The following is a 13,499-nucleotide window of genomic DNA, read 5'->3' as shown; positions in this document are numbered from 1 at the left end:
AACACCAACCGAAAAACCGCGATACATTTTGGTAGGATTCCAAACTAATCGCAGAAATAATCAAACAAAAAATACATCGATATTCGATCATTGCAATCTAAATAACATATATGTGACTGTTAACAATCAACGATACCCTGAGGCTGATTACAACTTATCTTTTCCAAACCAAAAGTTCTCACGAGCTTACTATGAAGCGGCTAGATTTAGCGAAAAGTTTTATGGAATGGATCCGCTGGTAACACAGAGTAACATTACACCGGCGGATTTCAAAGACCTGTTTCCTATTATGGTGTTTGATGTCAGCAAACAAAGTGAGCGGTTAAAATATGCATCGGTAGAGATGCAAATCCAAGCAACATTCCACCAGAATGTGCCAGCGGAAACAGAAGCGTACGCAGTTGTTATTTCCGACCAAATGATAAAATTTACCTCTGACGGATCTTAAATGTATATAGTGATGAAATAATAATAAAAACATACTATATAAAAAATGAATCAAGAGTCAGAGCAGCGATTGCAAAAAATTATATCAGCAATGATTGAACATATGAATCTTACGAAACGTATGAATCGAAAACGTAGGGTTGAAAAGGAGGAATATTTGACACTGCTGCACTGGGAACTTAGGGAACGTAGGGATCGGGAACGTAGGGACGAGGAGGAAAAGGAAATTAATCAGTATTTGACAGCGGAACGTGAGCGATGGGAACGTTTTTACCGTGCTAGATTCACGCGAAGACTAGCCAACAAACGAGAGGATGAGGAGGTTAATAAGATTGAGGACGAGGATGAAGACATGGATGAGGACGAGGATGATGACAAGGGTGAGGAAACGTAGGGCTGCTGAGCAAGAATATGTAGCATACCTACAAAGGTTAGCTAAAGGGTTTCCTGTTGATGATGATAAGGTGGAGGATGATGATGAGGAGGAGGGTGATGATAATGCTGATGAGGGTGAGGGTTCCCAAAGAATAAGAGGAATACTATGGAATGTTAATTTACTAATTTAGATCGTGCTATTCCTTCTGCAGCATAACAATAAATTAGCTTAAGTATTTTTTATTTTTTATATAAAAAAATGAAGTACACAAAGAAAGTATTAATTAAAATGCTAGAAAGTATTGACGTTCCTGCTACGACTGATCAAAGTATAATGGAGTTAATGTTGATTGCAAAGGAAAACGGACTAGATTGGAAACGAGAAGATGTTGTTATACCAGAACCTAATGAAAAAAGACCGCGAGGCAGACCTATACAGTTTTCGCCTAAAGTAATTGTTAAATTAACGAATGTTGAAACTGGAGAGGAAACAACCTATAACTCAAAATACCGAGCAATAAAAGCGCTTGGTTGTAATATAAAAAAGAGAAACAACGGACAAGTGGTAAATGGAATGAGGTATGAGGTCATGTTTTTATAAGCAAAACACATGCTCATTAAAAAAAATGAATCGACCTAAATATTTTTTAATATATATAAAATGAATAACAAAACTGTAAAAGAGTTGAAGAAAGCCGCAAAAGATCAGGGTCTGTGCGGATATTCGAAGCTCACAAAAGCTGAGTTGATAGCGAGGCTGAGCAGACGCAACGATGAGGATTCGGGTGATGATGATGTATGGGAAAATGCAAGGAAGGATGCAAGGGATAATGATGTATGGGAAAATGCGAGGGAGGATGCAAGGGCTGAACCAGCTAAAAAGCCTACTATGATAAATAGGTTATTTAATTGGGCTGTTAAACCTGTAAAGACTGTAAAGACTGCTGTAAAAATAGCTATGATTGGGCTGTTAAACCTGTAAAGACAGCTGCAAAAAATAGCTATGATTGGATTATTAAACATACACCAGAGCCTTTAAGGAAAGCGATAAGCAAAATGGCTGATGCGTTTAAAGCAGAAGTCGAATCTATTTATAATAATTACTATAAGAAGCAGCAAAGAAGTGAACGTGATATTAAAATTAGTGAAAGTGCCATAGTAATTAAAGAAAGTAAAACTGCACTTAAACGTTTTGCAAGGCAATATGTTATTGATGGGGTTGAAAAAACTGATGCTCCAACATTTTTAGATATTGTTAAACCTGAAGTTGTAAAGTTTATGAGCAAACATCGTCAAATAAAAATGAATCTAGTGCTAGTGTGTGAAATGGAGCGGCATTCTATGGAACATGAAACTGGTGTAATCGAAAAAATACCCTTTGTTTCGAGAACTGAAATAGTATTGGAGGGAACTGATGTTGCTGAATTATTTACCCAAATGTCAGATAGGATTTTGGAATCGTTTGCAAATTTTCAAATGAAGGGAAGCAATTGGAGGCTAAAGTCCGTCATTAGACTGGAAATTAACACCGGTACGTATAAGCCGTTAAAAGGTAAATCATACATTCCATTGCCGAAAGAGTTGGCTGCTAAAAAGGCAATTATTAACATAAAGAATGAAGATGACGAATGTTTCAAGTGGTGCGTCACGAGAGCATTAAATCCTATTGTAAAACATTCCGAAAGAATAACCGAACAATTAAAGGAACACGCAAAGTCGTTAAATTTGGATGGTATTAAATTTCCAGTTGCAGTGGATGAAAATGTAATAAGTAAATTTGAAATAAGCAACAACTTGAGCATCAATATATTCGGTTATGATTCTAAAGAAAAGGATATTTACCCACTAATAATAAGTAAAAACGAAAGTGAAAAGGCTATTGATTTATTGATGATTTCAAATGGAAAAACAAAACATTATTGCTTGATTAAAAATTTTAACAAATTAGCTTCGGGACGAACTGAAACCGGTCACAATAAAATGTATTATTGTAAAAGGTGCTTAACAGGTCATCGAACAGTTGAGGGTCTTCAAAGACACAATGAATATTGTTCATTACACAGCACACAGAAAATAGTGATGCCAGCAGAGGGAACCACAGAGTATTTCAAGCATTACTGTAGATCAATGGGGGTTCCGTTTGTAATATATGCAGACTTCGAATCGTTTATCGAGCCTATAAGTTCTTGTAATCCGAATCCTGCGACGTCGTTTACACACAAGTTCCAGAAGCATACGCCTAGCGCGTTTTGCTATCACGTGGTATGCTCTGATGGCTCATTGTATAGTCGAGAGCCTGTTGTGTATTCAGCTAAGAATCAAACAGATGATGTCGCGCAATTATTTGTTAACTCTGTTGAACAAACCACTAAGGATATTTACAACACATTTAAATTTTCCAAGGAAATGATATTCACAAAAGATGATCAAGCTGAATACGATGCTGCGACCACATGTCATATATGCGAAGGTGATGAAGGCGAGTTTAGATTAGAAGGCAACACTGATAGCTATACAAAGGTTCGCGATCATTGTCACTTGACTGGAAAGTTTTTAGGAGCGGCACATTCAAAGTGTAATTTAGGGTATAAAATCCCTAAATTTATTCCTGTATTACTACACAATCTTTCTGGATATGACTGTCATCTATTTATTAAAAAGTTAAGTATTGGAGGACAAATTAGCTGCATTCCAAATAACGAGGAAAAGTATATTTCGTTCTGTAAGAAGTTTGTTGTTGACACGTATACAAACAAAAAAGGACAGGAAAAGCCTATTTATCGTGATATTAGGTTTATCGATACCTATAGGTTTATGCAATCGAGTTTGGATGCTTTATTAGGAAATCTTACCGATGATCAGTTTCGTGAATTGGCTAAGGTCTATAGCGGTAATGAGTTTACACTCTTGAAACAAAAGGGCATCTTTCCATATGATTATGTGAGCTCTGTTGAAAAACTCGCAGAAACGTCATTGCCCCCAAAGGAAGCATTCTACTCAAAGCTCACGGGTAAGGCTATTTGTAATGATGATTATGAATTTGCAAACAAAGTATGGAAGGCTTTTGGCTGTAAAACAATAAGAGACTACCTTGAACTCTACATAAAGAGTGATGTCTTGCTGCTAGCCGACGTTTTCGAAAACTTCAGAGATGCTAGCAATAAATACTATAAACTAGATCCAGCATGGTATTATACAGCGCCAGGACTATCTATGGATGCGTGTCTTAAGTTGACAAAGGTAAAACTTGAGCTTATAAACGATAATGACGTGTTGCTAATGTTAAAGCAAGGTATTCGAGGTGGGGTTAGTACAAGTTCAACGCGTCTTGGTATTGGAAACAATAAGTATATGAGTGATGATTATGATGAAAGCAAAGACTCGTCGTTTATCATTTATCTGGATGCTAACAATCTCTACGGGTGCGCGATGAGTAAGCCACTTCCAACCGGGGGGTTTAAGTGGATGAATGAAAATGAGCTTAACGATTGGAAAAACATTTCATGCACAGAAGGACAGGGGTGTATTTTAGAAGTTGACTTGGAATATCCTGATGAATTACATGATCTTCATAATGACTATCCATTAGCCCCTGAAAACATTATACCTGAGGGATCAAAAGTTAAAAAGCTTATTCCAAACTTGAACAACAAAACCAAGTATGTAGTACATTATGAAAACTTGCAGCAGTACGAAAAGCTAGGGCTCAGAGTTACCAACATTCACAGAGGAATTAAGTTTGATGAAAGCCCTTGGTTAAAAACATATATTGACTTGAACACTGAATTGCGAACAGCTGCAACTAACAACTTTGAAAAAGACTTCTTCAAGTTGATGAACAACAGTGTGTTTGGAAAAACAATGGAGAACATCGAGAATCGTGTTGATATCCGATTGGTTAATAATATTACACAGGCGGAAAAGCTCCTTGCAAAGGTTAATTTCGACCGCTTGACTATATTTGATGAAAATTTAATAGCTGTACATATGAGAAAAACCAAGTTATGTTATAACAAATCCATTTATCTTGGAATGTCTATTCTAGACTTAAGCAAGACAATAATGTATGAGTTTCACTATAATTACATCAAGGCTAAATATGGACAAAAGGCAAAGCTATTGTTTACGGACACAGACAGTCTTGTCTACGAAATTAAAACTAAAGATTTTTATGCAGACATTTCAAACGATGTTGAAAGACTGTTTGATACGAGTGAGTATCCAAAAGATCACCCCTCCGGAATTAAAACGGGTGTGAACAAAAAGGTTCTCGGAATGTTCAAAGATGAGGCAGCTGGAAAACAAATAGAGGCATTTGTAGGACTCAGAGCTAAACTGTATTCGTGTAAAATGTATGAAGGAAAAGAAAACAAAAAGTGTAAGTGGGTAAAAAAGAGCGTTATCGGAAACACCATTACACACAACGATTATAAAAACACGCTGTTTTCTCGTCAAGAAGTGCTAAGGTCAATGAACGTTATCAGATCATACGCGCATGAAATATATACTGAAACGGTCAATAAGGTAGCTCTTAGCGCAAATGATGATAAGCGTATTATACTAAAAGACGGTATTCATACAATGGCTTATGGACATTACCTCCTAAGAAAAAAAACAAGATGAGCAATAATCTCACAGACAATCAAAAGATAATAAAAAAGTTTAAGAGCGTGGGTGGGCGTGATGTCCCCAACATCCGCATATACAGCACGTTCTCAAGCACATCACAACTTATTGACGTCGCAAAGCAACTAAAAAGCTCAAACGTTAGAGTAAGGTATGTGCGCGACAATTATCCACGTCATCCCAATATGCCAGGAACACACTGGACGGCATGGATCAAAAACGGTAATGAAAAAATATACTTTGACACTTTTAGTTTAGAGCCACCACTTGAACTTGTAACGTATCTAAACAATCAAATGAAAACAAAACATTGATAGCACTATATAAAATGAGTTTTAATACCGTTGTCTTACCAAACGAACCTCTATCCAATTTCCAGTTGATAGATGCCGCTAAAAAGTTAAAAATTAAACACTTTAGGGGTGTCTATGTTCGCGATGAACTTCCGAAAAGCCCTAAAAAGGTAGAGTGTGGAATTCTAAATCTATGCGACTCGCGAGGAAATGGTACACACTGGACTGCATGGATCAAAAACGGTCATGAAAAACTGTACTTTGACAGTTATGGGTTAGCACCGCCTGTTGAACTCGTCAGCTATATAAGGAATCCTGTGTATTATAATAGCGAAAGAGTACAAACGGATGGTGAGGTATTTTGTGGTCACCTATGTCTTTACATTCTTAAACAATGTGAGAGCGTAAGCTTACAACATGTAATAAACTCATTGTATTAAAAAAAATGTGTATATAAAAATGTCTGTAAACATATTTGGTAAAACAAGCGCAGGATCGTCGCCAAGAGTGATTTCAGGAGGGGTTACATTATCACAGGCCATTAATACGTTCATAAGGCGAGATGGTAAAAATGCCGCTGACGCAAATATTAATATGGATTCTCACAATATAATCAATGTATTGGATCCTGCTAATGCTCAAGACGCTGCAACGAAAAATTATGTTGATAATCGCGCTGTTTCAAAGTCTGGAGATACTATGACTGGTGAACTAAAAATGCGTTCTAACAAAATAAGAAGTGTTGGTGATCCTATTAATGCTCATGATGCTGCAACTAAAAGTTATGTTGATAAGCATCTTCCATTAGCAGGTGGTGCTTTAACAGGTGTACTAAATATAAACTCTAACAAAATAATCAATTTATTGGATCCTTCAGACGATCAAGACGCTGCAACTAAACACTATGTTGATAAGCATATTAGTAAAGCTAAAGAAAACATAAGTGTGCCATGTTTGAGTGGATATATTCCTATTTTGGAAGGAAATGTTAGTGTAACTGGGTTTATTGTTACTTCAAGCGCAGTAATTGGTCAATCTTTTAAACCATATCATGCTTTTAACAATCTTACTGATAATGGGTGGGCTACTCGGGGTTCAGGATCGATTACAATTGAGTGTCCTGAACCAGTAAGAATTTGGAGAATTGCGATATTTGCTGTAAAAGATAAAACTATTACAAAATGGATTTTTGAAGGTAGCAAAAATGCTAGAGAATGGTGTATTCTTCTTCAATCTAAGGATAAGCTGTATGGTACTAGTTCTGCTGTTACGTTTTTTTCTATACCACCTTTTCCACCTTCTACAACTATTGATGATTATAAATTTTATAGACTTACTATAAGCTCAGGTGCACCTGATGAGGAAATTGGTATTCAATATATGCAAATGTATGCTTTATCAAACTAATTTAACTAAAGCATCCTTAATATAAAAAATGAGATTTTATCCGTTTTTTCTAGAATGTAGTAAGCGTGAAACTGATAAGGAAAATAAGAGGTATTTGGAGCTTCTAGGGTTCGGAAAATGTGGTATGATTATTGACAAAGACGATGGAACGTCTACCTTATTAAAATTCAATAAAACGTTTAAAATACCAAAAACATACAGCGTCCAACTGCATGATGAACTTAATAAAATGCACTGGACTAAAAACGATGAGTTTGAAAAGATGGAAGCAACCATTAAAGAGTCAATGAAACAGTGGGTGAACGTTAAAAAACGGGATCAACTTAGGTTGATTGACAAATACGTGTTAAACTTAGAGTGTGATATGAAGGAGAAAAAATATCGCAAAGGTGCTATTACCACGGCATTCTTACTCGGAATGATCAAACCAAACGACATTGTTTACCAAGACTTTGAAATTAAACATATAAACGAAATATTTTTCAAAGGCCTTCACGAATAATGGTAGTGGTCAAAAGTCCTCGAGCCGCCGCGTTTGCGAATGGGATGCTGCACCGAGCTTGACCTTTCGGAAATATGTAATATCTTGAAAAAGATATTATTTACCTATACATTTATATATAGAATTTCCTGGGACACGGAAGGATATATAATATCTTGAAAAAGATATTATTTACCTATACATTTATATATAGAATTTCCTGGGACACGGAAGGAAAACGGAAGGGAAACGGTTCTGTCCCAGAAGCCTAGTCCCCCCTCTACTAAAAGTTAAATTGGCCACACAATTGCATACGTACCGAGTTGCGTCGTATATAATTTATTTGCAAATATTTCGTTCGTCTGAAACAAACCATACAAAATCAAAACTGCAATAAATTAGATAAACCTGTATGACAGTAGTACATAAGTATAATAATAACTTTAGTTTGTGTGTAAAAACAAGACATTAAAACCGTTAAATATAAAAATATAGCAACTTGCAGTTAAGTTTGTCTAAGCTCGCATAATTTAAGCAAATGACATTTAGTGATACACTCATAATACTGGGCACCAGTAAAAATAAAGAAGTCGTTGAGCAAACAATGAAACTCCAGTCTCAGTTCTTAACTTTGAGTTTAACATTCTCATATCTATTAATATAAATTGCTGAAGGTCCATGATCATAATACACTGATTATAGATAAATGTTTGTAAATCTTCAATAAAATACGATTTTTTTTATAGAAAAAGTGGCATAAAGGAATTCATATTTCCCTATTTTTACGATTTATAAATAAAAGAGCCTACCAGCGCAAAAACCACTCCTTCACAAATGGCAAAAAACTATGTAAACCCGGTCGTCTATTTCTATTGAATGTAATGCGCCTTGGCAAATATCGGTTTGAATTGAAGGCATGTAATAGGAGACCGGATTGCATTTGTTCTGAAATATGCATTCAAACGATACGAAGGACTGTTTCGGTTAAAACTAGCCGTACAAAGTTACAAAAAGAAATGTTCATACGGTAAGTAGTTGTCCCTTACCGAACAAGATGAACAAGCTAAAGCAGTATTAAGACGTCGCTTTTACACTACGGAATAGTTCATATCAAACGTTTATTTAAGGATGTGGTGATTTGGATTACTTGACATTTTATATTATTCTGATGTTCCTTTTCTAATAGTTCCAAATATAATTTGAACCTGAAAACGATATTATGAATTATATTCACGCAACAAAGGAGTTCTTGATTGAATGTTCACAATCACGCTAATTGAGGAACATATATCATATTGTTGCTTTAAAGACCTGCTCATTAACTACAAAAAGCTATATCTACAACTAATACCAATTTAAGGCAAAATAACAGAACTACTTGAATTCTAAAAAAAAGAAACAATACATACAATCATAGAGTAGGTATTATTTGTTTAAACCATGGTTTTGCGGAATTGGCTTCGGATGCGGTTGTTTACCACAACAGAAACAAGTGTTAGCTACCTGTGACTGTTGTTTGCAATATGTATACTTTTCAGCTTCATGGTATTCTGTAAAAAAACACACACTAAAATTCTCAATTATATATCAATATGAAATATATTTCGATCGTTTCTATTAACATTGTGGATACATATGAAACGGCTAAAAATAACATTATTATAAACTCGCAAATATGTGAATTTGTGCCTTCGAACGGGACATAAAACTAGTAAAAGTATTAAGCAATTCAAATTGTTTAGTAGACAGCGATAACTGTCCTTTAAAAACAACTCTGATGGTAATTTGAAACTGGTTAAAGTAAGTCCTGAAGTAATTATGTCTAAATCTCATTTGTGAAATGTGCTAAAAATCGTGTTAGTGTACATTACTCATGCTTATTATTTTGGGCTGAGCTATTACTTGTTTGTATTTCTTTAAGTTGTAATTGTAATCCAATAACGTTGTCCCGTAATGTAGCCCGAATATACACAGACGTAGGAATGTTTAAGAATTTCAATTTAAAGCTTCGAGTACTATTGGAGCAAGTTGTATGCTCTTCAATAATCCGACGCTTTTAAAACATAATTATCAGTCATTCTAATCAAGGTGTGTTGACCTATTGTGCGATCATATCGAAACATATTGATAAGATAACGTGGATGATAAAGTTTAGAAGTAAATCGAAAAGCACGAGAGTCTATGATTACGTAGTGCTATACAATACGTTTAGGCGAATATTGACTGAAAACGTAAAAGCGGTACGCGTTGTAAAACTAAATTTGTATTGCCACGAACATGAATAGACATTAAAATGGATACTATTCATATTAATGTAATGTACAATGTAGATTATACTAATATCATAATTCTGTAACATGTACCTACAATTTACGATCCAAATATCTAGAGGAACATTGTAAAATATTAATTAGCAGTATGCTCAATGAATAGATCTATATCATATACATATCATGTACATAGTACACTTACCAGAATACTTGAAGTCTGCGTCAAAATTAAGATGAACATTATATTCAAGTAAAACAATATATCTTGTACAAATTGTACTGAATACATTAAACTTATGACTACAATACCTGTTGTCATTTCTGATTACATTTATACTAAAGCAGGTTAACTGAGAGAGAAAAGGCTGTCGTCTTTAACAAACGTAAATGAAAAATTTAAACAAAAACACAGCACATTTCACTTTTCGTTTCAAATGTACCCATACATTAGTGTTTGGTTCACAATGTAATTTGTATTTGTGGCATTTGGGTTATGGAAGCACACATATAATCAAAAGAGAGGTAATCACTTGTGTATGCAAGACGAGACAGATATGTGTATGGAGTTTCTTCCGTCGAGTAAAATGTTCGAGTCTCTTTCGCTAAATAATACCTCTATAAAAATGCATGTATGTGAATAACCATCAATTAAAAGATCAATAGTCAATAACTTATAAAAAAAAGTTAACATAAGCACAAATTCGTCATAACTTTATAACATTTAAATGGGCCTTTTCACGTTTTGGTAAATTTATTAAAAAAAAAAAGTTGTTTCAAAATCGCAAGTTTTCTTTTTATTAATGATATTTGTGAGGAAACACTTATACTGAACATTAACCATGCTCTAAAATATCCATTATATGCATTTTTTGACGATTTAAAAACCTGAAAATTATAACATGTTGCAACGCGAAATGATTGAATAATTTGGAAAGTTCTGTTGTTGTCGTTATATTTTGTGAAACTACGAGGATTGCTTATATAAAGTTTAAAATACGTCACTCATTTTATTAGCACGGATGGCCGAATGGTCTAAGCGTTAGACTTTTACTCCAGGACTCTAGGAATCAGTGGTTCGAGCCCAGTTGAGGGCAACTTTTTTTATTTCATTTTTTTACTGGAGCTTTTTAGATCCAATGTTTACATTAATCAATATAAAGCATTAAATGGCAAACTTTAATACATGCCAGAATGTGTGAAAAGGCCCCTTTAAACTCTCATCGAAACTGACTGCCTATGATTCTATCATAGCAACTGGCGAATCAGCGACCTATGTTAACATTGCGTTGAGATCCCATAAGTTAAAACCCAAACCTCACGTGGACAGCCAATCGGGGGCAGCCCGTATTACCTCTAGCCTGATGAGAAACGCCCGAGCGTGACAAGGCTCTGGACCTCCCCTCTGTATATGACGTTAAGATCATTCATTTTCCCGCGTCCATTTTGGCGCAACGTCATATTTAACGTTTCATTTCGTCATCGTCATATATTTGTAATATAAACAATAATACAGTTACCTGTTTAAAAAACGAGGAACCAATAATCGGTTAATAATTTAGTTTTTGTATAAATATAATTATAATAAGGTTGTAAAAAGACGTAATTTATAGTTCCTTTATATCACACTGGTTTTAAAAGTATAACATATTATCGTTAGCCATTTAGATTTATCATTTCATTGCATGAGAATGACATGCTTAAACATGGTTCTATATTTGGAAGATTTTGATTGGTTTTTATGTAATGTCAAATATTCTCTTGCAGAGAATCGGTAGCCACGGTTATATGGATGAATAAATAACGTAACCGATACCGCATACTCGACTTCCCTTTTTTATGTAAAGAACAGGGACTGTTACAATTCTCGATTATTGGGTCCACGTTTTTAAACAGGTAACTGTATTTATGTTCCCTAAACAGGATGTCTAAGCACAAAGTTGGTGGAAACAAGTGCAGTACTTGGCTAACGTGTTCTGGAAAAGATGGCTACATGAGTACTTGCCTAAATTGCAAGCTATGCAAAAGTGGCAACGGCAGACAACCAACCTTCGGTCTGGAGATGTCGTCCTAATCAATAAAGAAAACGTCCCAAGGGTGAGTGGGCTTTGGGCAGGGTGATCAGTGTATTGGAGGGTCGGGATGGACTTGTCCGTAGCTGTGTGGTAAAAACTCGTACTTCCGAATTTGTAAATCCTATTACAAAATTGTGCTTGCTTGAATGTTCAATCTAGATACAGTTAAGTAAGTAATTAACAGTAATGACTATTTGATTTGATTGACTTGATATTGCCGTAGCATTATGTTTATTGCAATGATTTACTTTTGTGGAAATAATATTTCGTACTCTGTTGTATTGAGTCCATCTGAATAATAGTGGTAAAACACTTACTTCGTATATATTTGCTGTTGATTTAAAGAAATTCTTAAGATAATTGCAATTCAATTGTTTAAATTAGTTGTCTTTGTAATGTATTTGTATCATACTGATGTGTTTATTATGTTTATGTTCTTATATGAAATATAAATAATTTCATGTTGGGGAGTGTAAAATACGTTAACATCATTTATTTTCCCGCGTCCATTTGGGCGCGACGTCATATTAAACGTTTTATTTCGTCATCGTCATATATTTGTAACATACACAAGAATATAGATACCTGTTTAAAAACGAGGACAAATTAATGAGGTAAATAATTCAGTTTTTGTTTCAAATATAATTATAATAAGGTTGTAAAAAGATGTAATTTATAGTTCCTTTATATCACACTGTGTTTTAAAGTATAACATATTATCGTTAGCCTTTTAGATTTATCATTTCATTGCATGAAAATGACATTCTTAAACATGGTTCTATATTTGGAAGATTTTGATTGTATTCCTCAATACAACCATGGCTACCAATTCTAAGAGAATATTTTACAAAACATAAGCACACATTCATTTGACGTTGCTAATGTGAATATTGATGATTAATTCCCACAGCAGAATATGAAATACTAGCGGAGTACTTGATAGGTGAAAAACTATTACAATCAGGACATGTATTAGCAAAGTAATGATACCGGCGATATGTTATCGATATTTTGTGGATATGAACAACAGTGCAATGTTTTATGGGTAGTTAAGGTCAGTATTTGTGGACTTGGTAAGACTTTACAGGACAGTGAATAGTATATTCAGTCGTTCTTATTTCATTGCTAAAAATGGCTGTTCTTTGATAATTACAATTTCCTATATAAGGCGAATAACAAAGAAATTGCTTTCAAGTTAACTATATAAAAGTTGTTAACTTTATTATGTCTGCAATAACCAGCATTTAAAATGCATTTTTGAGTGTAACCAAAGACCTTCCGGCATGAATGTATGAGACTTTCATAATACAAAAGAAGGATTTTTGCTGTGTGACAACTCATAAATCACACACCAAGGGTAGCTTTCATACCTAATTCACAATCGTTATTGTCAATTCTAGAAAACTATGTTTAAACTTACATAATGTATATTGAATAAACAAAATATTTCAATAATGATATCGATATAAGTCAGATTCAATGTTCTTGATACAGTAAATTGTAAACTGATATATATATATATATATAT

General features: G+C 34.4%; 1 protein-coding gene across 1 annotated transcript; it reads left to right on the top strand.

The window, feature by feature from the left end:
- Positions 1 to 568: 568 nt before the first annotated feature.
- Positions 569 to 11,970, top strand: LOC127875385 (nucleolin-like). Its single transcript, XM_052420426.1, has 4 exons — positions 569 to 837; positions 878 to 957; positions 1,506 to 1,722; positions 11,820 to 11,970. Exons 1-4 carry the CDS (start codon positions 569 to 571, stop codon positions 11,968 to 11,970), a joined length of 717 nt encoding a protein of 238 aa, XP_052276386.1.
- Positions 11,971 to 13,499: the final 1,529 nt, after the last annotated feature.

Source organism: Dreissena polymorpha, chromosome 3 (genome assembly GCF_020536995.1).
Source record: "Dreissena polymorpha isolate Duluth1 chromosome 3, UMN_Dpol_1.0, whole genome shotgun sequence".
Taxonomy (NCBI): domain Eukaryota; kingdom Metazoa; phylum Mollusca; class Bivalvia; order Myida; family Dreissenidae; genus Dreissena; species Dreissena polymorpha.
The sequence above is the reverse complement of the archived record's forward strand: the minus strand, read 5'-3'. Positions and strand labels throughout refer to the sequence as shown.

Coding starts and splice junctions, on each gene's coding strand:
- LOC127875385 (XM_052420426.1), top strand. CDS start 569: ATGAATCGAAAACGTAGGGTTGAAAAGGAGGAATATTTGACACTGCTG. Junction 838..877: donor GATGACAAGGGTGAGGAAAC/GTAGGGCTGCTG, acceptor ATACCTACAAAG/GTTAGCTAAAGGGTTTCCTG. Junction 1,723..11,819: donor AAGCCTACTATGATAAATAG/GTTATTTAATTG, acceptor TTCCCTAAACAG/GATGTCTAAGCACAAAGTTG.